The sequence below is a fragment of the Pangasianodon hypophthalmus genome, chromosome 28 (assembly GCF_027358585.1).
Source record: "Pangasianodon hypophthalmus isolate fPanHyp1 chromosome 28, fPanHyp1.pri, whole genome shotgun sequence".
Taxonomy (NCBI): domain Eukaryota; kingdom Metazoa; phylum Chordata; class Actinopteri; order Siluriformes; family Pangasiidae; genus Pangasianodon; species Pangasianodon hypophthalmus.
This window is the reverse complement of record NC_069737.1, coordinates 15,047,467-15,074,537: the sequence shown is the minus strand read 5'-3', so window position 1 is coordinate 15,074,537 and position 27,071 is coordinate 15,047,467. Positions and strand designations below refer to the sequence as shown.

The window sequence follows — 27,071 nt, the reverse complement described above, 5'->3', positions numbered from 1 at the left end:
TCGAAAAATTTCATAAAGTCACTGCTACTACATACTGATGGTGTGCTGATGGTGTGTATGCTTCTGTGGTGGTGTTATTGTAGTTCATTTTGCTACAGTATTCAATAAAAACCTAGGATTATTTTTGTTATCTTCTACTAAGTTGGAGAGTTATGTTCATCTAGCAGCGCTAAGACCCTTTCTATAGCTCAGGAGGCTCTCCGTCCATGCTGTTTGAAATACTACCAAGTTAGTTTGACACCATTTACGTTCGAATTGTTGAGTGATCTGTTTTAAGATGTGTATGTGATCGTTATACCAGGGTGCTAGTTTTTTCTCTCTAATTGCTGTAGTTTTAAGTGGAGCTACATTATCTGGAATGTAGCAGAATGTGGACTCTTAGTATTCAGTTGCCTGGTCAACGTTTGTGGGGTCGGATTGTGATCCAATCAAGGTTGATCTCTCTGGGAGATTATTGATAAAACTCTGTGCACTAGCTGACGTGAATGTACATTTGACGCAGTAGCGTGGTGAAGTGCATATATTAAGCCACATTTTAACTGAGACGAGGTAATGATCTGAGAGAGTTTCAGATTGGGGTAATATGATTATATTTTCTATATTTAATTCGAATGTTAGTATTAGATCAAGAGTGTGTCCACGGTTTTGAGTGGGTCATATTATGTTCTGATTAACCCCTGTTGGTTGTTATGCAAATGTTCATTTCCTCTGAAAATAACACTCACATTCATACACAACAATTTATTTCACAACACTGTTGAATTTTGATTGGTTGAATAAGTTTCTATAATAGCAGCTCTGACAGTTTATTTGGCATTTATGGAAGGAATCCCCAGTGACTTTAGGAGTTTGTGGTTTGCAGTTTCTTGGTAACATGACGAGCTGCTGTGTATTACGCTTTGTTTTATATTAACTTCAAGTCGGAGAAAAAGAGAGAGGCTCATTAGGGTAGGTGGCTATTTTCCAACATTAAATGTAACTATAAAAGGATAAAAAGTTGTGACATGCTATTATGGGAGAATGATCAATTTTGGGATGGTAACAGTATTTTTACATCACCCCATCCCATTGTTGAATATTTTCCTATAACAGCATATTAGGGAGTGTTTTATTTCTTTCTTAAAGTATATATTGCATATAGTATGTATCAGATCATGAAAAATAAATAGAAAGGAGTTGCTTCAATGCTAGAAATATAATCTGATTTGGTAGCTTACAATTCCTGCACACTATTCCCTTTTTCAACAACTCATTGGCGGAGAAAATGGTTGGAGTTTATTCGTTTGGAAGAGGGTGGAATTTGTGCGAGTTGTCACTTTTTTGTGGTGTTTTACGCACTTGCTCAGTGCTGGAATGTCGCTACCTCAGACTGATTGAGAATGTGATTCTCAATCTTTATACACAGTCTTTATTCACCGCAGTGGCTTCTCCATAAGTAAGAGCAAGTACCATAATATTTAACTAACCCTAACCCTTTAACTTTAAGACCACCACTCGGACACGACGGATGTCTCCCGGTGACGTCCCTGACACTCAGGCGTATATGGCATAACTCATCCCGGTTAAACTGGACAGGCGTGGGTGAAGGCGATGGTGAAAAATCCTTCACAGCTCATTAAACTCAAGCTTAAGCTCCGTATTTAGCTAGATCTCCTAAGGTAATGTCAGATTTGTTTAGGTTCTGCGTGGGTATGGCGTGTCTCGAACGCTTTTGGCTGTTGTGTAACTCAGTCAAGCAAATCAACATGCCATCATTCTGACTTTCTGTTTATAAGGTTTATAAGGAAATACACCAACAGCAACATTAGAGCTCTCAAGTCATTTAATGGAGACGTTGATATTAATCCCATGTCTTGATTTTTGACAGTTTCATATAAATATCATCAGATACTTTAATTTCATTCAGTCCAATTCTTTATAGCTTGAGTAATTGTCTTGTGAGTTAGTTTAACGTTCAACTTCTACTTGACTGATGTATTCAGAAAAGAGACATAAAGCTTTGAATGTGAAAAGCCATTGAATTCTTAATAAGGTAATTAAAACACCATTGAAATTTGTGCTTTACACACTCGATAGATCTGAAATGTCCTGCATGTTAAAAGCTTTACGTTGCTTTATCAGTACCTGTAAATTGGCCGTAAGCCTGGTGAAATACCCATCCATTTCTTTTACCTGGACCCAGTTGTTGAACTTGTACTTGATGTAGGTCTCCACTGATTTTTCACAGTTTGGGTATTCATGAGAAGAATTTAAAAAGAATTTGAAAATCTCAAATTGAACCTGAAGAGGAAAGTGTAGTGTACTCTTTTAGAGCTCGTTGTCATAAACTATGGACATTCTGTGCACACCGTGACGCATAACACACGCTTTGTCTGTTCTGTAAACAGATGTGGTGTCTCTTTTATAGCTTTCGTACTTCTTTATCAGCCGCTGTACATCCCACTGGTAAAACGTAATCCAGCGGCTGATATGATTGACATGGCCTTGAAGGTCTGACGGGTGGTTTGAATTCTTTGTCATGTTCAGCCGTTGCCGTGTTGTGCATTTGCAAATCCATTTCCCCAGTACTCCAGAGAACCAGAGCTCATTTGGTTGTCGGTCATGGAGTCCTCCAGGCAGGTCAGTGATGGGCTCAGCTCTCTCTCCAGGAGTTTGATCTCTTCTAGCGTCTTATCTGGATCATCCGCAAACCTACTGAGGTGTTTCTTGGACTCAGTTACCCAATCTCTCACATCTGAAGCTTTTTCCTCTGCCAGCACCTGTCTGAAAATGTTTGCTGTCCTTTTGTTGCTAAGGCTGAAATAACTGATGGCAAGGTCCGCCGAACAGGGATAAACCAAAGGTCAGGCTCTCCACGTAGCCAGGAGCTCGGCTGTCCACCTCTGAGGAGAAAAACTGCAGTTGAGCCATGAATTCGGTGTAGACTATTTAATGAAGGACCTGTCGATTTCTAGATCAGAAACCACACCAAACATCTGAGCCAAACCAAACAGCTTAGAGACAAAGCGCTCTTCGTCTTCCTTGGAATAGTTCTTATCCATGACTGTCACAGCCTGCAGAGCTAAAAGTTTAGTTTACAAACAGCTCATTTAGTATTTAGAGTCAAAAAAATCAGTGAGGCTCCTTACCAAGTTTCAGGATAACCATAGATGATGCCATTCTTCTACCTCACAGACACTGTGAACTGTGCACATGAACACTAAGGATCTGTTTTCATGCACAAAGTCCATGTTCAGTAGCAAAAACTGCTGAAATAAACATCCCAGGATTGCTTATACAAAAAAAAAAAAAAAAATTAACTCCATGTCTGTTCATGTAGAGTTGGAAAGTGTGTCTGGTTATCTTGTGTAGGTCTAGATTTGGAGGACGGGGTTCATGCCAGGGAACATAATTGATTTCAGGTCAAATCTAATTTTAACAAACTACGGTTATATTTGCCATATAACTACGTTTTCAGTCATTTTCATCCTTGTGTACTGAAAGCATTTTAAAAGTCGCTGACAGTTGGAGATGTTTTTCGTGTAACATCACTGTAGCAGTGCATGGGAGCTACCATTTATTCTCCTGCACATGTTCATAATGGAAGAGCTTGCTTTAAAACCGAGGCAGGCTGAGCACCTGTGAGGATGTAAGGCAGCCTGGTAGCTGCTGCAAACTGTAGGCTGTAAACTAGATTAAAATTTATACAGACAAGCTGGGTGGAATCGGTTAGTTATAACTAGCTAGTTTAAGCTTTTAGAAACGTTTTATCATGCTTTTAATCTGGTGTTTTGATGTGTTGAGTTAATAAAATATTGGCAATGATTTTGTTAACTTAATGCACTCTCCTGTAGAGAAAACGTTTTGAAGGATAAGCTGACTGAGCACTCATCTGCTACCTTTACAGCTCACTTTAGGTTTGTTCATACAGCAAACTGTTGGACCCTGGTGTCGGACTTAATACTGCTGTTTGATTGGGCTGATACCACGCAAGAAACATGGGGTTAAAACGAAAGTCAGAATTTCACGTAACTGAGACACGCCTTCCACTCTGCGAGTATAACTCTAGAGTAACTTATGAATAGCGCTTAAGTCTTTAGTACCGTCCAAGGTCTGAATAGCGACGTGCAAATTTTTGGAATCTCAGTAAGGCCTTTAGTTTCTAGGTGATAGGTGTATACACACAGAGTTTTGAGATGTGTAACCATATTCCCTAGTGAGATTGATTTTGTTGTTGTTGTTGGCAGAAAGTTGCTGTATACGGTTTCCATAAATGGAATTTGTGGTCTTCAGAGTTTTTATTTCAATTTAATGCAAAATGTATTTGTTTGATTTGAAATTGTAGTACCGTTCAAAAATCAGGTACAGAACAACACAGTGTACGTAGTGTGTAGTATATACCACAACATCCGACATGCAGCTAGAGTCTAAGACCAAGCATGCAGAGTTTTATTCAAACCCGTAAGCTTTAAGGTTTTACACAAAAAAAAAAAAAAAAAAAAAAACCCCACAAATCTTTCCTTATACATAATGCTCACACTGATACATCCATTTATTTCACCCAAACACAACAAATTACATTCAGTACTGCAATAATTATACACAAAATATATATATTTAAAACATAAATAAATCTGTACAGAATATTGTAGAACAGGAGTGGCAGTGGTTTAGTTTAAACTTTAGAAATACTTTTTTTTTTTTTTAAGTCAACCAATATATACTCATATACATACTCTTATACTTAATTTAAGACACAAGAGTAAAAACGGTTTGCGCTGCTTAGCTGTTCACTGCAGCATGATAAATGGGACGCAAGTGTTTAAAGGAACATTTCATTTTTTAGTACCACAGTGCTGTTGATTAATTTTCTAGAACAGCAGCTCTGACAGTAGTGCAGCTGCGAATCACAGGTTTATATTAATGCGCTCGTTCTGATACCTTTCTATAGCAACGGCTCATTCACAGGGACTTGTACGGCAGGCGCACTGCATTAAACCATTAAAACACACGTGAAATCATTGATGTGGTGAAGTTTTTTTTTTTTTTTTTTGAGGAGATGTTTATTTAACTCCAGTGTCTTCAGGAGGTTGTGCTTATTGTGGTTTCTCTGTAACATGACAAGCTGCTTGTTTTTGTCTTATTAACTACGAGAGAGAAAATAAATGAGGGAATGACTGTTGATAGCTGCTATAACATAAGTGAGAACAGGAAGTAACTAGTTTAATGGCTGCTGCACAACATCAAATTTAACTATAAATGAGTAAAAAGTACATTGTCATTAAATAATAAGTGACAAATTGCTCTGGTATAAAAGGAATAAAACACTCTGGGACATGCTGTTATAGGAAAATAATCAACTTCAGGGTGGTAACCATAACCTCATAACATCTTTGATTATTTTCCTGTAACAGCATGATAGAGAGTGTTTTGTTCTTCATTTAAAGCATGCCAAGTGATTTGTAAGGTTACAACCTATAAACTATTCGTAGAAATTCGTAAAAGGAATTGCTTCAATGCGAGAAATGTAATCTAACTTTAAACACTGACACTAAACAGAAATAATTAATATACAAATGCACATGGCACAGAGAAAGAGACAGCGGAGAACAAATGAGTAGCGACAGAAACCAGCGTAAGGAAGCTAGCAACAACCAAAGATTTTTTTTTTTTTTAAAATTACATCATTACTTAAATTTCAGAAAGGAAACCCTATTAGTCAGCAGCAGAAGACAACTCTGTCACAGTGCAGAGTGAAAACATTGCAATCTGATAGACTGAACAGAGGTCATTTCATTTGAATATCAATATTAGTACAGTAACCATTTAAAGGAACAGTTTGGACAAAAAAATTCACCTCGGACATCTCAAGTTGATCAGTCAAGACATGTTTGGTTTATACTCTGCTAAACGGGAGGCGATTAGCCTTGTAGCTCCAGTACACATCTGAAAAAACAAATATCAGACACCAAACATGTCTTGGATGATCGCCTACATATTTTTATAACATTTTTGTTCCTAAACTGTTCCTATAATTATGACTGGTATTGACAGAAGGCATTTACTGGCCTGAAGGCATTGAATAAATCACATTGGTTACCTAATTATGTTTAGGCAAAAAAGCTCACGTTCAGCGCCACCAAGTGGACCTCATCATAACTGCACTTTATTGACAGAGAGAGGATGTGTGTTAGAGAGCTCATCACAGTCTGCTCCCTCTCTGGCTTTCTCCACCTTCTTTTCCCTCCATCTCTGTTTGTGCTTACATCTTGATCGTGGCGTAGAGCTGATTGATTTGTTCTTTGAAGTGGCTCCTCAGCTCAGTTCTCTTGGCCTTCAGGGTGGGTGTGAGGAGGCCGTTCTTCACGGAGAACATCTCAGGGTTGAGGGCGATGTCTCTCACCTGGACACACACAGGTACGAGGGAACATAAAACCTGGGTGAACTGCAAAACCATCAAAATCTGCTCACTAAGATTCGTATTCTTTATACACTGCTACGGCCAAAAAGTATATGGTCCCCTGAACATCTCGTAACAAAACCATGAGCATTAATATGGAACTGTTTCTCCTTTTGCTGCTGTAAGAGTCACTGGAAAGTCACTGAGCACTTCATGTCTGTACTTCTGTCTGTCTATAGAGACTGAATGAGTATATTGCTGTGTTGTGTATCTGAGCACTTGTCCTCATCTTAACCGCATCTTAACTCATGCAAAATCCAGGTTCAGAGCTCAAACCCTTAAAAACCACAATCCTAAGCTTGGACTAATTTCTGCCTTGTTTATTTGTTATCTTGCATAAAAGCATTTTACAATTTAAAGGAACTGTTTTTTGAAAAAATTTTAAATAGATCAAATGTAGAATATTCCTCAAAACCCTACAATTGCTTCTGTAGTTTTGCTGTGGAGCAGATGTCGAGTAACACAAGTCTCTCCCACTCAGTCTTGTCCATAATATACTCGCTTTATCATCATTAGTAGCTTAACACTTTAGGATGTAAGATTTGGAATATCGCACATGCTGGTAAATAATGCTATTGCAAGCTACTAAATGCATAACTGATTTCACTCTCTCTTCTGATTGGCTGCAGCTTCTGCCAGTCACCATGTAGTCAGACTACTTTAGTGCCTACAGCTGGAGTGTGATTACATTTCATGTGTCTGAACTGGCGTAAGAGGTATCCATTTTTAAGAAAAACAGCACTGTTGCCTTAAGTATGTGTGTGTAGAGCTTTAAATATTAAGTGGAACTATAATATTTGTATCATATCCAGTTTTCTTGTATAATTCCACTTTTGAACTTTAGGAGGCAGGGCCTCTGGGACGTGTAAATTGTTATTAGGGTAAACACGAGCACTATCTTGTCATCTTGCGTGGAATGAAACTAAATCGCACTAAGAAAACAAGTGATGCTGGTGGCTCAAGATGGCTGCTTCTATAACATTTAAGGGAACAATTTTTGGACATTATTTTGAGTTTGTAGCTCCAGCCTTAAACTAAAGAAGCGAACATGTCTTGGCTGATCGACTACATGCGCATTAAGAAGAAACGTGTAAATTTATATGAGGTAAATAAAGGTTTGTAATAAATCTGATCATACTGAACACTACATGACTATATAGTGTAACGATTTATAATCGCAGTATCTGCTGGCAATCAGAAGAGGATGGGTTCTGTTTTTAGAGCTTGTGTCGTCTCATTTGTCTTGTTCATTAGAGATGTAAATCTACATTGAGGTTTCTGCAAAGCTGCTTTGAGACAATGTCTATTGTTAAATGCACTATACACCTGAATGTTTTACATGTTTTAGTTTTACAGTTTTTAAGATTCTTTCATGTTCCCTTCTCTCTTGACAGAGAAACTGGGGAAGGAGCTGACCACCACCATCAGCTGACCTGCTCGAAGGACTTCAGGCCGCCCTCTTTCCCCAACCGCATGAGGTCCTCTAGAATGGCATTTTTCACTTCCTGTCCAAATAGGCAGAAAAAAAAGGGAAGTCTCACTTTAAACCACACACCAGACACACAGTAATATTCCACTGTGCTGTAGAACACAAATGTTTAACACTCATCCATGCTTTTGTTTCTTTCTCACCCAGATTACTTTAATGCACTATTACAGACCAGCTCCACTTTACTGGTCAGAAGGAGCTGATTAATTTCCTGTGTCATGATTATATCAGAGTGCTCTGCTTACACAGGTATGGCCACTACATACACAGGTTTAAAAACACTGTGCAGTTGTTAATATGCTGAAGCTTTCTGTAAGGAGACGTTTGTCTAAGAGTTATGGAAGGAGTCTCCACTGTCAGTGCTTTGTAACCATCATAGGAATATTATACTTCAGTTTACTTTTCTTCTATGCTGTGTTCTTAGGTTTTGGCATTATTTTACTTTTCATTACCTCAGTTCTTTTTTTTTTTTTTTTTAAACATCTGTAAAGCAGTTTGGAGGTTCATTTTAAAAGTATAAAAGGTGCTATATAGATAAAGTTAATTTAATCTAAATATAATCATTAAAAGTAACTTTAATGTAGAATGAAAGTGATTATAGGGCATTTGCAAAACAGTCTGATAAATGTGACCTTGCTGTCAGCTAATACTTTGTGTGTGTGTGTCACCTTGCTCTTGCACAGCTCGTGGTAGGAGCCCACAAGGCCTCTTTTCTTGGCCCAGCCTGGGAGGATGTCAGGGTCTGGTACCACAATGCCGACTAAACACGCCTACACACACACACACACACCACAGTGCATTAACACTTACTCAAACGCAGACACACACAAATGTTTCACTGTGTCCTGACAGTGTGTGTGTGTGTGTGTGTGTGTGTGTGTGTGTGTGTGTGTACAACCTGCAGACTGTCTCCATGAACGAAGACCTGAGCCACGGGGTCGCTGTGGATGTAGATGTTCTCGATCTTCTCAGGAGCGATGTACTCTCCCTGAGCCAGTTTAAAGATGTGCTTCTTCCTGTCTATGATCTTCAGCGTGCCGTTCTGCGACATATGATTAAAGAGGTGTTTCTACATGCGCGGAAATGTCTAAAAGAATCTGAACACGCTAACTTGAATCTAGTCTAAGGCTAATTGTATTCAGCAATTACATTCAGTTTCACATTTCCATAAAACTGCCTATAAATGTGTACAAACATGACTGAACTGTGTGTCTCAACATGCACATACAGGCTCTCCGAGTCCAGACAGCCCAAAAATAAACCCATAAGTGGCTGAAGAATGTGGAATTTACCGGAAGCCATTTGCCGATATCACCCGTGTGCAGCCAGCCATCTATATCGATGGCCTCTGCCGTCTTCTCTGGATCTTTCAGGTAGCCGTGGAACACGTTTGGTCCTTTCACACACACCTACACAATACACACAGATGGGAAAAGCCAACATATACACACATTCAGGTATAATATTCACACATTTTGCAGGTCAGCCCCAGGACTGGCCTTTAGGCGTTGTTAAACGCAGCGGTGACTCACCTCCCCCTCCCCATTGGCTGCGTAGTAGCTCATCTCTGCCACATCCAGCAGTTTAACATAATTACAGGGTAAAGGAGGACCCACGTGACCTGAAACACACACACACACACACACCACAGCAGATCTGTTTGTGTACGTGTTCTTTCCGCAAGTGTATTCATGAGGTGTGTGTGTGTGTGTGTGTGTGTGTGGTGTAGTGTTACCTGCCGTCCAGTCTCCTGGCAGAGACATGGAGCATCCTGCAGTACATTCTGTCTGTCCATAACCTTCATAAAACTGTCACACAGAACACACACCATTACCACACAGAGCACAGCAGGACGAATGTGTGTGTATTAGAAATGCTAATCTATGTTTATATTCAGAATGCTGTGTATTGATAGAAATTTAACCCACGTTTACTAGTGTGTGTGTGTGGGTGTGTATATATATACACACCCACCCACACACACACACAGTATATACAATTCCTTAAGCCTGTAAATTTTTGTAGAACATTTTTAGAGCTCATTTCTTTTTTATAGAGCTGCGTTTGCTCAATCCATCACAGTGATGCTGGCAGCCCATGTTCGCCATATTATTTATTGATAGCGAGGAGAAAGTTATGTGACGGAAGGAAGTATGTGTAATATTTCACCTGGCAGCCGAGAGCAGCCCGCAGGAACGTCAGCACGGTGGGGGAAACGGGAGCGGCGCCGGTGATCATCAGCCTCACACGTCCACCCAGACTCACCTACGGAGAAAAATGGTGGTTACTGGTACTTAATCACAATACATGGAATAGATTTACTGTTTAGTGTTTTAATCTGTCAAAAATGTTCAGATAGCTAAACATTTATCACTTCTCATTTGCACCAAATTCCAGAAGGTTCCCTAGTAAGCGTATTGTGCGCTACATATGGTGTGTAAGATGTGATTCTCTAGCCAGTTATGCAGGAAGTACAAAGCCATTTGGGGTTTATCTATTTTAGAGCTGATCTACATTCGTCTGGCTTGTCTACAGCATGTTCCATCACTGTGCTGGTATTGTCCCTGGTCTTTCTTAACCAGCTTGTTAACTATACAGGTTAGGCATAATTTCATTTAAAATTAAATGGAAAATTTGTTTTTGCTCTAAATACATATTTTTCAACTCAAATTATAATTATTCCAGTTTTATCAGGAAACTCTCTGATTTCTTTGCATGAATTTCTACAGAATAAAAAAAAAAAAAAAAAAAGCCTTCAGCATCTACTTCCCTCTTTAGTTTTCACTTTCACTGTTTTTTGTCTTACCTGGACTTTGTTGAAGATGAGTTTGTCCCACATGCTGTCCTTCCTCACGATGCCGCTGCGCAGCTCCGACTCTTTCCTCCTGGTGGCGAAGTCGAGCAGCCAGCGCTTCAGCGGAGTGTTCGCCTGCCCAAAGATCTGAACACAGTGGGTTAATCACTTTTTTACAATTTCTGACTAGTTTAGTAACCTGTTTCACAACATCCACATCTTCATCCATCACACATCAAGCGACTGACCTAATCCTGTCATTTTACACAATCACAATTTTAGAGCGGGTTTAATTTTTTGCTCTTTTTTCCCCCCATTGGCTCCCACTACAATATTTCACAAAAGTGTGGAGTAAAATCAGGCTGAAACAAATCCCTTTTTCCTTGTTTCAGTTTCTATGTCCTGTCCCATTCATGTGAACTGTGTATTTAATATATATATAAAAAAAAAGTGTTTGTTTTGTCTGACTGGTCCTGACAAGAATTACTATTTCTATTTTAATTAGAAGTAATAAAAGTTACTTCGTTTATACAGAAGGAAGCCAGGACGTGTTTTGACAGATTTGCTAAAAAGAAAATTATTAATAATAATAATAATAATAATAATAATACACAGAGGCTTAAAATGCATTGCACAAGCAATACCAAATAGCTTACTAAATGGTAGTTTATACTGAAATGCTGCTTCAGTATAAACTACTAGGAAAAACTAGGAGCAAAATTCATTCTCAGAGCCGGTCTCCTCAAATCTGAGTTCAGCAAGTGACATCAAATCAAAATGGCTGCTCACAGCATCAGCAGTAATCACAGTAGCATTTCTTACCTTTAAATGAGTTATTCTATAAATACACAAGCATTTGCTTCAGATCAGCCAACATGCAAACATATTCACCTGTTAAATCTAATACTGACTATACAGGAGGAAATGTACATCACTCATCACAGGTAGCCGGCTAGCTTCTTGCTAGCGAAAGGCAAACATGGTTCTCACTTTGTAGCTGGAACGCACGGCATTCGACTTCCCACTTCCGTGGTAGGTGGCACGCAGAGCAATCACATCGACAATCACCAAGTGAGTGCACAAAGTCAGTGGTTACACACTTGTTTATCAGAATGCGTGTCCTCACCTTGTCGAACATGCGGTTGAGGAGTCGGGGTACGACGGGGAACACGGTGGGTTTGAGAGTCTTCAGATCGTCCATCAGCATACGGATGTCACCCTGAAAGTAACCGATCCTCGCTCCGTGCACCAGGATCACACTCTAAAATCAAAATTTTATTTAAAAATCAAGCGACTGAAGAGCATTCTCAGCAGTAGCTGTGTGTAACTGCACAAATATGCAAGCAGTCAAATGGATTCACATTCACATTATATCTGTTATTAAACAAAGTACAACTGTAGCAGTTATGACAAAAAAATAAATAAATAAAAAGGACAAATTTAAATTCACACAGAAATGCAGAGTCTTTTCTTAGTAATGTACCATCACATATAAGGAAGATGTTGATATTCAAGACGTTTCTGTATTGTTTTCGCTCTCGTAACTTTTATTATCCATTAAAAAAGAAATCTATCAGCCAGGTGCTAGCCAGCTGTTGCCCGAGTTCATGAAACATAAGCTTGATGTTTCTTGGTATAAACAACAGAAGTTTGATTAGTGGGAAATGCTAAGTGTATTAAAAATGTCATCTTGGCCATACAGCCTTTTCTTAGCATTTTACCATCACATGTAAGAAACTTTATTCTTAACATTTTGTCTTGTGTTCGTTGTCACTGCTTTTTTATTTATTTATTTATTTTTATTGTCTATATAAAACATTCGCCAAGTAATTGTTAGCTTCTGTAATCAGGTATTGCAATGTTTGCCAAAAATGTTAACTCTAATTAATAATGTAATTTTGGCATATGAAACGGTTTATTAGTGATAAACCGATGCAACTGAGGAAAATGTAAATATTCCCAACATTTCTGCATTGTTTTTGCTGACACTGTGCCTTTTCATCATCTGTATAAAAGGTGCTAGCTCGCGAAATCTTACAGTCATTAGCTAGTTTATGCTCAGGGTCCAGATTTCCTAGCTTTTTCCCTCCATTTCACAAACCTGCTTCAGTTCACTGTGTGTCAGACCTGCGTGTGTTGAATCAGGTGCATTAGAGCACATTTTCCCAATCTAGGACTCGCAGTTGTATACATACCTCGACCACCCTCTCGAACATGTGAGCGAGGGGAAGGTAAGATACGTGGATATCGGTGTGGTTGAGCATGCAGTGTATCTGTAAAACACACACACACACACATGCAGGATAAATCACACTGTACCTCCACCACTCTCTCAAACATGTGAGCAAGAGGCAAGAAGGAGATGATAATGTCGTGACGATTCAGCCTTATCTTTCCCTACTCGCACACAAACACACACAAATCACACAGCAGGAAAGGAAGTAGGTAGACAATGAAAGAGGAAATAAGACATTCAAGTAGAGAGACAAGAAAAACCAACATAAAGACAAAAATAGCACACAGAAATGTACACAGCTTTCACCAGATGTAATCAGGTTTGTTGTCTGAGGTTTGCTTCTTTAGTTCTGCACTGAAGCTATGAGGCTAATCTCGCTAACAAGTAACACAAACTGCATTGTGGTTTTTTTTCCTTCAAGAGAGAGACACAAGAGCGGCTGGTGAGGAAACGACTGTTTATAGCTGCTACAGCGTAAGCAGGAACAGGAACTAACCACTCTTGCAGACGCTGCACAACAACTGTAACTATTAACATATAAATTGTAGTGCAGCAGAAGAGAAATAAAAGGACTTCCTGTCATAAAAATATCTTCAAATTTATGGTCATTAAAAGATTATAATAAAACATATAAAATTAAGCCGATTTCTACAATTTTGTATTAATTTCATGCTTAAAATCTTGAACAGCTCTATCATGAAAGATGAAAAATCATTTTATTTTCATGTATAAAAAAAAAATACATGAAAGTAATTATGTATAGAAATAGTCTTATTATCTTACATTTGTGTGTCATAATGAGAAATATAAGATGAATTACACTATATTAAAGATGTACTTGATATTTTTTTGCAACCAGAGTGCAATTCACTCGGCTCCCGGCACTTCAAACTGAAGTGAAGTGAAGACTAGTCTAAACATTGATGTCTTGTGCGAATAGTTTGCGGTAATAGTTTGTGGTAATAGTTTGTCACAAAACAAATCCACGCTGAACGAATGAATTTCTTCTAAGAGGAATATGTCTATATCTGAGCATGAAATGGTTACAGAATTATGAAAGCAGAAAGATGAAGTGTGAAAAATGCCTACACATGACTGTTTTATTCATCAGGTTCGAAGTGTTAAAATATGCTAATGAATTCCCAGTGGCTTTAAACCGTGTGTCCTGATACGAACCCTGCATCAGAAAAGATCAGCTTTACCTGGGTGATGCGGATGAAGGCGGCGCAGTTGGAGATGACGTTGCCGTGTGTGAGCATCGCGCCCTTCGGATTCCCTGATGGAGGAAAAAAAAAAAAACAGAAGAGAGTTTCCAACCTAACAGTACTAGTCTGTGATAACAGTGAAGCATATTCACTCTCGCTCACACACACACACACACACACACACCTGTAGTTCCGCTGGTGAAGCAGATCAGCGCGAGGTCTTCAGGTGAAGGAGGCTACAGTAGATCAAACAAGAAAATCCATAAAGCAAAGCAACACACAGCAGTTTACAGCAGCTCAATCCAAGTTATTATCCATCTGGAGTTATTACATTCTGTTTGAAATCGAATAAAAATAAATAAATAAATAAATAAAAAATTATTCCGCTTACCACAGGGCGTCTGTGATAGGCTTTGCCGAGAGCCTGCAAGAAACACATTCAGTTCAGCTTCTAAAGTGTGTGTCGTGTGTGTGTGTGCGCGTGTGTGTGTGTGTGTGCGCGCGTGTGCGTATGTGTGTGAGAGAGTAAGCAAACCGGATAACAGTTGGGTGAAAAATATATTTAAAAAGCAACATGCTGGTATGGATAAGTGCAGAAGGTTGTGTAGTTACGTGCAGGTATATAATGTGTGTATGTGTACAAAAAAATTAAAACTAGAAAAAAACTATTTCATAAACAAAACACTCTGCTAAAAACCAAATGAAGACTATAACTTGAAATTAATATAAGTAAAGTATGTGTGTGTGTCAGTGTGTGTGTGCATGTGTGTGTATGGTGGTAACACAATAAGGTGTGTCCATGTGGCTGTATTAATGCATGTATAAATGCATGCACGTGTGTGTGTGTGTGTGTGTGTGTGTGTTAACCTCCAGTTCCCTCAGGCTGATAATCTGGATGCCCTCCTTTTCTGCTCGTGTATTGAGCTCACTGTTCTTCTCCTCCATCAGTACAATGGTCTTGACGCTGTGCTCTCGACCTGACACACACTCCAGCACTGTGCACACCTTCTCCACCACGTCACAGATCACCGTCGAGATCTCAGCTAGAGAGAGAGATTAGGAGGAAGACAGACAGAGACACCAAAACTAATTACATGACACATGACATCTGTTCAGTTACAAATTTTTACAAGTTAATAAATGTTTTTGTGAAAACTGTCACCGCTGCAGGTCTGCTACATGTTTTTAACTCAGACAAAACAGCAAAAATGGCCATGCCTTGTTGAACTTGATTGGCTGGGTGTGTGCGTGTGTGTGTGTGTGTGTGCGTGTGTGTGTTCTTACCTTGGTCTATGATGTAGCTGATGGCCTCAGTGCCCAGTGTGTCATACAGTGGAACAGCCACCAGTGAGTACGTGTAGCAGGCCAGCTCAGATATAGTCCACTGTAACCACAGAGCCAATAATCAGAAACATGACACAGTCCACTCTGAAAGTACTGGAACGGCAAGGCCAAGTCTTTTGTTTTTGCTATACACTGAAGATATCAGGGATGAAAGGATTCAGGATGAAAAGATCAAAAGATGAATATGAGACAATAGATCAGAATTTCAGCTTTCGTTTCACACAGATGTGTTAAACAACTTTGAACATGGCACCTTTTGTTTGAACCCACCCATTTTTCAAGTGATTAAAAATTAAAAATAACTTCATCATGCAGCAAGACAATGATCCACAACACCCTGCCAACACAACAAAGGACTTCATCAGGGGGAAAAGTGGAAGGTTTTAGACTGGCCAAGTCGATCACCAGAGCTTAACCCAAATGAGCAACATTTCACCTCCTAAAGAGGAGACTGAAAGGAGAAACCCCGCAAAACAAACAACAACTGAAAGAATCCTGGAAAAGCATCACAAATGAAAAATGCAACCGTTTGGTGATGTCAATAGTTCACCAGCTTGATGCAGTTAATGCAAGCAAGAGATATATAACCAAATATTAAGTGTTATTTACTTTAAGACTATCTGTTCCAATACTTTTGCTCACCTAAAAATTGGGTGGTCTTCCACCAAAAGTGCCATGTTCTAAGTTGTTTAACACATCTAGATGTAAATATCAGGAAATGAAAGCTGAAATTCTGATCGATCATCTCAAATTCATCTTTTGATCTCAAACCCAAAGGTCTTCAGTTTAGAGCAAAAAACAAAGAATTGGCCATGACATTCCAATACTTTCAGAGGGGACTATACATCCCAAAAGTCAACCTGCACAATACTGTTACTATCGATACTTAGAGATATTGTAATATTGACGACTTCATGCTTGTGTGAGCAAACAAATATATGCTATTGTGTACCTCAGGTCTGTTCTGGGAGAAGATACCGATGTATTTGTCTCCTGCTTTACTGTGACCTCTGTGGAGCAATGCTGAGCCAATCATCTCGGCCCTGTCTGCAACCTACACACACACATTATTCTAAATAACACTTCAACATTAATACAATTTTATAACAGAGATGAATTATATGGAAAAATATCATAGTCCATCCATCCTCCATATTGCTTATCCTACAGAGGGTTGCAGGAGAGCCTGGAGCCTATCCCAGGAAACTCAAGGCACAAGACGGGGTGTTAAACCATTGCAGGGCACAATAACATATCCATTCACACCCTACGGATACTCTGGAAATGCCAATCAGCCTATAACACGTCTTTGGACTGGGGAGGAAACTGGACTACCTGGAGGGAACCCCCTAAAGCATGGGGAGAACATGCAAACTCCGCACACACTAACCCTAACCCTAACCCTAGGATTTGAACCCCCAACCCTGGAGGGTTGAGGCAAAGGCACTAATCACTAAGCCAGAAATATATTATGCTAGTATCAATTTCATTTGTTACCTCAATGTAGGAGGGCAAGTACTGTACTCAAATTACAAGATGGTATTTATTTGGGAGAGGGATGTTGGTGGGCAGTTGTTGAGGTGGGCTGATTGATCACACTACCACTGGGTGCAGTTCATATTCCGATTAGTTACAGTGTCATCAGGCGTGGGAACTGTGGTCTGGCTGGTTACAGGGATGTTGGGAATGAGAAACATGGGCCAGTCGGTTACAGGATGTTCTAAAATGGCCTAATGTCATTGCTTAAATCTCCTGTTGTTACATGCCTAAACACTGGTCCCATTAATTCAATATTAACCAACGACATCTTACCTCTTTGTACGAAAGCCATTCATATGGCTGCTTAGGTTTTCTCGATCCTAAACAAGGGCCGTTATCTGAGCAGGACAAACAGAAACAACGCTTAACATCAACGCTTCAACTGGTAAAATACACAGAAGATCTGCTTTGTGGAAAAAAAAAAAAAAGTGGTGTCTCTTTAGGACACTTACTGGACACTCTGATTCCACGCAGAAACACCTCGTACATGGTGCGTGCATCATCATAGAAGTGTGTCATCAACCTGTCGCTGTCCAGGAGGATGGAACGGCGAACGTATTCCTCACCCTGAAGAACATCCCAAATGTAGTCGTGTTGCTAAGACATGTTTAACGACTGAAGTTTGTGTCTTTGTTTTGAACTGGAGTTACAGGGACAGGGCTAATAGTAATATCAATTGAGGGAAGTGTATAGCTTCTTGCAGCACCCAACTACCTGAAAACTCACTCCAGTAAAATAAAAGTGTTAACAGATACTGACATGGAGATACATCTCCAGGGATATACAGCATCTAATTCTTGCTAGGATTTAAACCCCACTCTGTACCACATTCCCTTCGAGCTACGAGCATGGCTCAACTTGAAATGCTATCACTTAAGACACATGTAAGGCATGCAGCAAGACTTTTGTTTTGTCCCGGGACCTGAAGGTGAAATGAACATGCCCCTGGCTGTTTTCATACCAAGACTGAAGACCCATTTCTTCACTTCACACTTAAGCAGAAAAAGCCAAGCCTCAACTTGTACTAATCCCTCTCTAACAGGGATTTGTTTTAATGGTATTCCTGAACCATGTCCAGATTATAAATAGTGATATAGAGTAAGTGATGCAGAGAAAAAGTAGTGTAGAGAGGAGGTAAGACAGACAAAGAGAGGTCGAGAGAAAAAAAAGATGGAGAGTCACAAACAGAGAGAAAAAGATAAAGACACAGACAGTGAAGAATGATGGCCTGAGGCTTTGTCTGTTTCTTGTAAACTCAGACTGGTAGTTACCAAGGCTGTTGCTATGGTAACCGAGCAGGCTGAGTGCATCTCCTTCTCTTTCAATTATCATAAGAATCAATGTTCAGGTCATTCTAGCAAATTAAAAGTGGGAAGAGAATTCAGAATCCAGTGTCTCATACAATTAATGGTTGCGTCAAATCTATGATGGAGCGAGGAACATTCTAAGTAGTAAACAGTACATGGCTTGATAAAGATTTCAGACTAAAATCATTGTTCCAGGTGTAATGCTGTAAGATCTGTACCTCCACCTCCACAGACTGCATGGTGAGGTCGCAGGGGGGCTTCAGGGCTCGTGGTCTGGTGGCGTACCAATAGGTGGTGATGGCGGCGAACGCACCCATGCCCATCAGCGTGTTGGTGGGCAAACTACGCACATATTGCCTGAAGTCACCCAATTCAGGCACCCGGAACTGCCAAATCAGATCCTGCACCTGCATGGCTTGGCCACAGAGAGGTGCTCCTCAGTCAGAAAACACACGCAAGTCTGTACAGAGAGAACAAAGATTGGTGAGACAGGAAGCTCAAATTGCATCAACATTAACTTCACAACTCGGAATTGTACAGCTAAGGAGCTGTGACCTCTGCAGCCGTCAGTCATGTTGAGGTAGGCGTGGCCTCTGTACCTGTCAATCCCAGTAAAGGAGGCATGTCCTCTGTGCCGACATTAACACAAACACTCACTCAAAAACAAGCTAGCCAGCTAAAATTAATGGAAGACTGAAAGTTTACACTAAATATTTTTGTGTACACAAATTAAGCACAAACCTGCAAACACACACCCACACACACGTACACTCTCCGTCTCTCTCCGGTGACCCTGTCCTTCACCCAACCCAACCACTGCTGAAAATAGTCCCCACACACCTGCACACTCGTGACTCAGCTGAATATAGCATTAGGGTCACACCACAGATCACAGAAGTCATATCTCTGATTGCATTTATAGAAAAAACATGGGCGTGTCCATATTTCTGACGTGTATAGATGGGAATGTGGGTGTTTCTTTGACTCCATATATGTAAGTCTTCAATTAGAGAAAAGTCACTTTCATTCATTTATGCTCATGTTAGCCAAGTCAAAGATACACCCACCTATCATGCTCAAAGACACATCCGTCTTTCCCAAAGATACGCCCTTCTGTCCGCTTCAGACACGCCCATCCATGTCATTCAGTCACACCTAGCCATATCCCTCAATGTCACACCTACTAGTCTGCAGACAGAACTCTATAAATATGTAGCGCTCCATCACAGCAAATAACTACTAAATCCAAACACACACCACACACACACACACACACAAGTGAATCTCCATACTTACAGCTGCCAATTGTATGATTAACAGAGAGAGAGCAAAACAAATTCCACACTTTACCGAAGTGTGTGTCTGTTATAGTAGAGTGAGATTTAAACCGCAGTAGCCAGTGTTAACATTGTAGGGCTCTTAGGAAGGTTCCTAAATGACTAAGAATAGAAGAGCAACACCCCCTCAAATGGCACGCACACGCACACACACACACACACACACACACACTTACCACTGGCTCATAGGGACACCAACATGCTGTCTTTCTCCCAGTCTCTTGGTTTGATCTAAATGTTTGGGCAGAGCAATATAAACCCAGAACGTGTGTGTGAGTGTGTGTGTCATTTAGTAGACCAGCGTGATCCTGGCATTCATCAAGTTCTTTTCTACCACTTCCCCATTTTACACACACACACAAACACACACACAAACACACACACAAACACACACACAAACACACACACAAACACACACACAAACACACACACAAACACACAGCTGACCCACATTAAAGCATGAGTGTGTTTATATAAATACCAGCAGAGCGAGTTGGAGCTGATAGTTGTGTGGGTCGATGCAGCCGGAGTGGAGTGTGTGATGTTGACCTACTGCTCATCACATAATACCGGACACACACACACACACACACACACACACACACACACACACACACACAGAATAAAAGGAACACATTCTCCATGTGCCGGAAACCCATTTAGCAACCCACACCATGTGACTTCAGTTTGCATCAGTGTGTGTCTGTGTGTGTGTGTGTCAACAACTGCCACTGCAGTTTGATTAGCAACCAAGGCAAAGTGCAATTAAAGAGCAATTTTAATTGCATGGAGTCTTTTCTCAGCAAATAACCACCACCTCTGAGAGAAATGTGGACATTCCTGATGGTTATGTCTCGTGTTCTCGGTCACTCTGTCTTCACACAGTCCGCATAAAAGCCTTCATGGCTACATCGGGCAAGCTAAGAATTCGTCATTTCTAGTCATTAGCTAGCTAATGTGCAGCATTACATCCATAGACAAGTATTCATTTTAAAGTATGTGGTTTCACGTCACTAAAGTATACATCAAAAATCAACTTTGTGTATGTGTGTGTTTGTGTGTGTTTTGGAAAAACTAGGGTTGTTAAATTAAGGAAGTAAAACCAGCCTCAAGTTTACAAGGAAAACCCCTCCAACATGATCACGAAAGCTGTTGTTGCTAAAGCCTTACAAGAAGCTTATTGTTTTTACACACACACACACACACACACACACACACACACACACACACACACAAAGACCTAGTCAGCGGGTCATGTAAATTCTTATGTGAGACTTAACAAGATTGTAAGCTTGCTGCTATAAAATTCTCTAATCCAATTCTGATCCTCTTATTAGCACATTTTATATAAAACAAACTATTTAGCATTTAGCTTAGCACTCATGGCTAATCAGTGTCCCTTAAGGATTCCAGATATGAGCTAGCTAGCTATGTAGGTAACACAGGTAATATTTAGCAACTGCATGCTAGACTCTCTTCACACATTATTTTATTTAATAATTTTTAACAGAGAAATAGTATTTAACTGTTTATGATACAACTATTCCAAAAACAAGCCCTTGATATAGGGCTAGCAAATAAGCTATATTTAATACTTTATTTTAAATCACTATTTGGTAGCTAGCTATATATTTATGTTTAGCTAATGTACCCCAATTACAGGCTTTAGTTGCTAACTAGCTTATTTAATCTCATGCGAGCTTTAGTGAAAAACTATCCACGTTCTAATGAGTAAAAATTATTTTTCAATTCACACAATAGTACAACAGTCATATTACACAGTGTGATCTATTTGCACGCAACGTAGCAACACGTGACTAATCATTATTCATGTAGCTTTTATTGTAAAGAAATGTTTGTAAAGAAATGATTTTATTATAAATGTTTTAAAAGAAAGTGTTGTAATTTTAACAAAATCCTGTCACATGGTTAAATGTTTAGACTTCTTTAAAATTATCTGTAAAAAAAAAAAAAAAAAATGTTATGTTTGTTAAACTGTATAAAAAACTTTTATCTCGATCACCTGTGATTGGTCGGGATGATCACATGATCACAGGGACTCAACTGAGAAAAGCAAAGGACTAGTAAATGGAAGAATCTAGAACATGCTCTGGGATGTCAGCACGTGTGTGTGTGCGCGTGCGTGCGCGTGTCAGTCTGCTATATTCATTAACCCACGTACAAACTCAGATATCTGACATTAAGATTCCTCCGTTCAAACCTTTAATTCTCTCTCATGCCCACCCACTGCGCCGCCAAAATGAGTTAACTGTCCAATAAAACAGATGAATAAGTTTTTTAAAAATTGGATAAAATGTGTTTAAATGGTTAAAAATGGCTAAATTGTTAAAACATTGACTAAAATTTAACAACTGTTATTAAAAAGAATAATGAATTGTAGTCAAACCATGCAAGTATAAAACATAAAAGGTATAAGTTATAAGTAATAAATTAGATTAACTGGATGAGAAAAAAAAAAAAAAGGTAAGATGGGGAGAATGTTGACTAGAACATGATAAATGGCTACAAATGGTTAAATGTCAACTATAAGGGGCAAATTGGATAAATATGCGTTAAACGGAGCAGCAAAATGGGTAAAATCAGTAAATATTAGCTAAAAAAAATTCAGCAAAATGGGCAGAATGGACAAGTACAGGTTAAAAAGATCAGCAAAATGAGGAGATATTGGTTAAAAAATGTTTTTTAGTGGATAAAACACTAAAGCATGATAAACATAAACTCTGAAATGTGTGTCGTGTGTAAAAATTGGAACATAAGCTTCATATGTCACTGTAATTTGAGACCGTACAGTCAAAAAGACACAAATGAGTGTGTATCCATTTCCTCTGTATGAATACTGTTACTATCTTCAGAGCCCTTCGTCATTCTCTCACTCAGTCTTTCACTCTCTCTCTCTCATTCAGCACTTTCTACCACACCAAAACTTTCTGTGTTCAGTTAACACATGAGCAAGATATCTACCCGCCTGTTTGTCTCTGTCGCTTCCTCTGCACTCCAGGGTATCGAGTTTCTTTTATGAACAGCTAGTCTTTAAGAACAGAATACTTTTTATCCTGAAAATCTGACACTTTTTCATTGTATAATCCTGAAAGAAAATCTGACCAGCAAAGTGTCCTCAAGGTACTCATTTCTGATTGGTTAATTGAGCATCAGCATCACAGTGCCATCATTATGGTAGAATGATCTTCCTTTTCTAGATTTTAAACCCGGATGATTAATTAATACATTTATATACTCATCAGTTGTTGTAATTCCTCAAATCAGATGCTGTTTAGTATTGTGGGACATCATGTGATGTAAAACATCTTAGAAAACCTATTAAGTGCAAAAATTTGACAATGTGCATCATGGAAATCAGCGTTTTATTAATTATGCATCTAACGCAGCTGCACTGTTTGAACACCAGAGGTCCCAATCTGCTAATCCATACAGTTAAAATATATAGAGCGCATGCTGGGCCCAACAGATTTAGATCACAAACATACGGTTAAGTGACCACTTTATAACCATTAAGAAGAGCTCCTCAGTAGCTTTCAAACGACACCAGCAATCTACGGTGCCTGAGAACAAGGTTGTGGAAATCCGGCATTTTAGCTGACTTTGGAGCTCTATTTCCGGTTAAAATGATGCCTCAGACGCTGTTACGGAGCTCATTATGTTTCATTCGTTTTCCCTCAGTCAAAATCTTTGTTCATACAATCAAAATTTTGTTTACAATATTAAAACTCTGTTCATAACTATTTTTGATGTATATAGTTTTATACAAACAAAAATGTTTGCATTGTTGAGCATTGTTTATGATTCAGAACTAAAATGAGCAACATGTATAAAAACTGTATGGGCTAGAAAAAAAAAAAAAGGATAAAATGGGGGAAAAAAGAGAAAAAATTACTGCTTCATCATCCTCAGTGACTGACAGTTCTATGTAGTTCTAATGTTTCTTTTTTACCTCACGTTTTACATCAGCACGTACATAGCCTTCCTTAGTCCATATCCTCATCAGTAACAAATTATGACCTCATTTTGTGTTATTCTTACTCTACTCTAACTAATGCTACGAAATGGAAAATGTCTTGGCAGGATCTGGATCAAGATTTAGATCTTGCCAGGACTTGCTGTAAAAGAGGAAAAAAGTCTCGGCTAAAAGGAGAGAAAGAGCAAAAAGGGCAGCCAAACCTCAAACAGCTACTCTACCCAAATTCCAGACATTCCTCTGTGCATCTGGTCCTGCAGATGTAACGCATCCATGAGCTCATATAACACACATGCACACGCAAATGTCCAGCTAGCACTTCAAAAATAATTTTACTGTGATTAAAATTACACTTTTAACTCATTTCATAAGCAAGACAACACGTTAGTCTTCAGTATTGAAACACCATGGGTCATTTTCATGACACTCATTATCAACTATATAACTCATTATAACTCATTATACAAACTGTTAATACAAGGAGTAAACAACAATATGCCCTTTGCACTATATACTGAATTAATACTGCATTTTTTTAAAAATGAGGCTTTTTTGGATGATGACTGAACGTAGACTCAGTGCACTAACATTTGACTGAAACAGCATGCACTGCAGACGATTTGGACTGTGTGAAAGCTGCAGACAGATGTGGCTAATCTGATTAATGGTGCTGCCACTCAAACTGTCCTGATCAGTTCTGCTCGGAAGTCCATCATCAGGAGCTTCAGTGTTTGGTGGGGGAGATGTTTCTGGGGACCTGTGCTGGATGAGATTCTCATCAACATCACATTCAGTGGTTTATCCAACCAACCATGTCCATAATCATAAATGTCAACCTTTTTCCTGCATTGGCATTGCTTACAATCTTACAATACTCAAAACAAAACCTGACTTCAAAATTAAGTGGATAACGATTATAAGAATAACAGTTCATAAAAACTAGTGGATAACAATGGTTTGGCAAAAGTCCTATCAGCTACGGCATATTTGGGGCCTGTTTTTTTTTTTTTTACACTAGCTAATGTAGCTATAACGTTTTGGTTAAATAATATGGCTCAATAATACTTAAATTAGATACTTTTGTCTTGGCTAATCAACTGCACTTGGGTAAATTTTATTTTATTTTTTTCTGCGAAAGTATTCTTTTAATATAATAGCTACTGTGCTTAGTATCCTTCATCCTGTTTTTCAGGTAAAGTCAACGTAATGTCAATAATGTGGGATCCTGAAGATCAGATAGAACCTATTTCAGTACTTCATGAGCAGCTTGACACAAATGCACACATTTTGATTCTTAGACATCAGCTGCATTTCATCCACTCCCAAAGCTTTGTCCCAAACCTCAAACCATTTAGACAAAACTCCAGACATTCCTGAGTGCATCTGGTTATAACATTCAACACAGAGTTGAGATCTTATACTGTACTTCCTGCAGCATAGAAGGGGAAGTAAAGCTCAGTGAGGACTCTTCTTCTGTGCAAAAGCACTTCTGTTTGAGGTTACACACCACCATGTGTGTCTGTTCATCTGAAAGCATGACTTACCACCACCATATTAGACCCTTTATACATTTGAGCAGTCTTAGTGTCACGTCTGCTCAGTGTCTACTAGGAAATCACTGACCTGTGCTAGCGGGACACTGTGGATTCATTTATCCAAACAATGTAAAGGCACAGTGATGATAGAAATGAAGCAAAATTCTCCAGAATATGAACATTTTCCTTACATGCGTTGCAAAATTACTAAGAAAATACACTGTATGGCTAAAATTACACTTTACTTACTGTCACAAACACGAGAATTCAGCTCTAGTTAGTGCTTGTGATTGACTCTGAGATTAAGCTCATGACTTGCGCTACTACAACGCTGTTCGCCCCATCTCCTCCCGATACCGCTTTCCTCCGAGTGTGTTACGCTGTCCTGTGATGAAGCTCGAGCAGCAGTTCAAAAAGATGCATTGGCTGGCTTCACGTGTCCCGGAGGAAGCTGTGCTATCCTTCACCCTCACCGGTTAGTAGCTGTCGTATTATGGGGAGCGTTATCGATTATCAGAAATGTTCAGCTTCCCAAAACTGTCCCACAAGGGCGAAACATTCTTCTTCACATGATCATGTTGCACATGGTGAAGCTCGAGCTGGATTTTGTGCTCTGACTGAGTGTGATACATTTCCCCACACACTCACAGTTATTGAGTCGTTTCGCATCTGCTTCACCTTATGTAATCTGAAATTTCCACCCGGGTCCAATTCAGGGCTGCAGCTGCTGTCATGGCCTTTTCCATGCCACAGACTGGAGGATGATTACAGCTAACAAAACGCTCAATTATGCCACTTTAACATGACTTGCTTTTCCAAAAACAATAGCTGTGTTTCCAAACAAAGCTGAAGATCACACAAGCCCAGAGGGTCCAGGTAACCGCACACGGCTGCAGGTCCTGGATAACTGTTATTCCCTGGTGCCCTGGTCCTGTATTTCCCCCAGTACTGCACAGTGTGGCGTTTTTCCTGCTCTAACCCACATCGACTCAGAAAGTGCTGTTAATTAGCAAAATATGCAGGACATGGTGTACCCCAGGACCTAGGGTTGAGACCCTGTGCCCTAGGGTCAGGACTGCTGAAATGACCTCCACCTTCCCTGGTTTTGTTACATCTCTAGATCACACAGACCTTCATCTCATGCACACGCCTTTATCTTAAGATTTCCAAACCGGGACCTCAGATTTATTTATCTACCTGATAAAGATATTAATAAATTTCCTTGTCGCTCTGATAGTGCATTCAAGACTGCATCTTCCTTTGTACCTGTAGCATGCATGTTTCACCTGGGAAGCTACATGTGGTGCACCTCTAGTTTCAATTATGCAGCTTTAATTACTTTAATGATAGACTGAATTCATGCTTTCAGTTGAAACACACATGATAAAGGTACTAAGGATGCACCCATGGTGATGTAACCCCAGAGAGTGCTAACAAGTGGTGAATGATGAAACGCTCTTTAACTGAAATATGAACTCAGTTCAGGTAATAGCTACAAATAAAACAAAAAATAAAATAAAAACACATGTAGGACAATATAAAACTGAAATACAAGTCCAGAGTATAACAACAGTAGATGCAAGCAATTGTAACATTAAGCAAGCAACCAATTTCCCTTTAAAGCTTCTCAAAGACGATTTTTTTCAAAGCAACGAATTATCAACCTCCTTACATGTCGCTAACATGCAGCTCTCCGACCCAGTTTGTGTTTCTGAATATAAAAAAAACATAAAATATAATACAAAAAGCTTAACAAACCTGAAGCGCGTGAGTTTCACATGAACGCCGCCGACATGCAGAGACACAAGGTGCTGTTTATTCCCCTGACACGCCCATTCACGCACAAGCCCCG

At 39.4% G+C, this 27,071-nt stretch overlaps 1 protein-coding gene and 1 long non-coding RNA gene across 15 annotated transcripts in view; one reads left to right on the top strand and one right to left on the bottom strand.

Annotated features, from left to right (window-relative positions):
• The window catches only part of LOC113547378 (uncharacterized), a 16,852-nt gene extending 2,698 nt beyond the window's left edge, over window positions 1-14,154 (top strand). For 2 of the 6 annotated variants that reach the window (XR_008301188.1, XR_008301189.1), the window contains 7 exons: window positions 7,834-8,177; window positions 8,612-8,668; window positions 8,833-8,991; window positions 9,159-9,301; window positions 9,985-10,526; window positions 10,751-10,878; window positions 13,380-14,154. This is a non-coding gene — a long non-coding RNA (uncharacterized LOC113547378). The remainder of the gene's footprint in view (window positions 1-7,833; window positions 8,178-8,611; window positions 8,669-8,832; window positions 8,992-9,158; window positions 9,302-9,984; window positions 10,527-10,750; window positions 10,879-13,379) is intronic. The other 4 variants (XR_008301193.1, XR_008301192.1, XR_008301190.1 and 1 more) reach the window with 4 other exon arrangements.
• acsl1a (acyl-CoA synthetase long chain family member 1a) lies at window positions 4,514-27,071 on the bottom strand. Of its 9 annotated transcripts, XM_034301214.2 has the most exons (22): window positions 20,172-20,187; window positions 19,867-19,921; window positions 18,572-18,813; window positions 17,499-17,613; window positions 17,320-17,384; window positions 16,460-16,561; window positions 15,448-15,547; window positions 15,031-15,206; window positions 14,555-14,587; window positions 14,348-14,399; window positions 14,161-14,234; window positions 12,918-12,995; window positions 11,849-11,983; window positions 10,735-10,869; window positions 10,098-10,193; window positions 9,664-9,736; window positions 9,461-9,549; window positions 9,221-9,337; window positions 8,827-8,970; window positions 8,597-8,698; window positions 7,873-7,944; window positions 4,514-6,382 (listed from the first exon to the last, which is right to left on the bottom strand). In XM_034301214.2, exons 3-22 carry the CDS (start codon window positions 18,764-18,766, stop codon window positions 6,242-6,244), a joined length of 2,094 nt encoding a protein of 697 aa, XP_034157105.2. In that variant the 5' UTR covers window positions 18,767-18,813; window positions 19,867-19,921; window positions 20,172-20,187; the 3' UTR covers window positions 4,514-6,241. The 9 variants fall into 9 exon arrangements, with proteins under 9 accessions (XP_034157105.2, XP_026803480.3, XP_026803483.3 ...); XM_026947679.3 differs by lacking the exons at window positions 19,867-19,921; window positions 20,172-20,187 and adding an exon at window positions 26,978-27,071; XM_026947682.3 differs by lacking the exon at window positions 19,867-19,921 and having other exon boundaries at window positions 20,172-20,277.

Excerpts from the sequence above, each read along its gene's own strand:
- acsl1a (XM_026947679.3), bottom strand. The coding sequence starts at position 18,766 with ATGCAGGTGCAGGATCTGATTTGGCAGTTCCGGGTGCCTGAATTGGGT. Across the intron at positions 11,984-12,917 it reads TGTTCGAGAGGGTGGTCGAG|AGTGTGATCCTGGTGCACGG; the intron begins GTATGTATACAA and ends TTTTGATTTTAG. Across the intron at positions 9,737-10,097 it reads GGGCTGCTCTCGGCTGCCAG|TTTTATGAAGGTTATGGACA; the intron begins GTGAAATATTAC and ends TCTGTGTGACAG.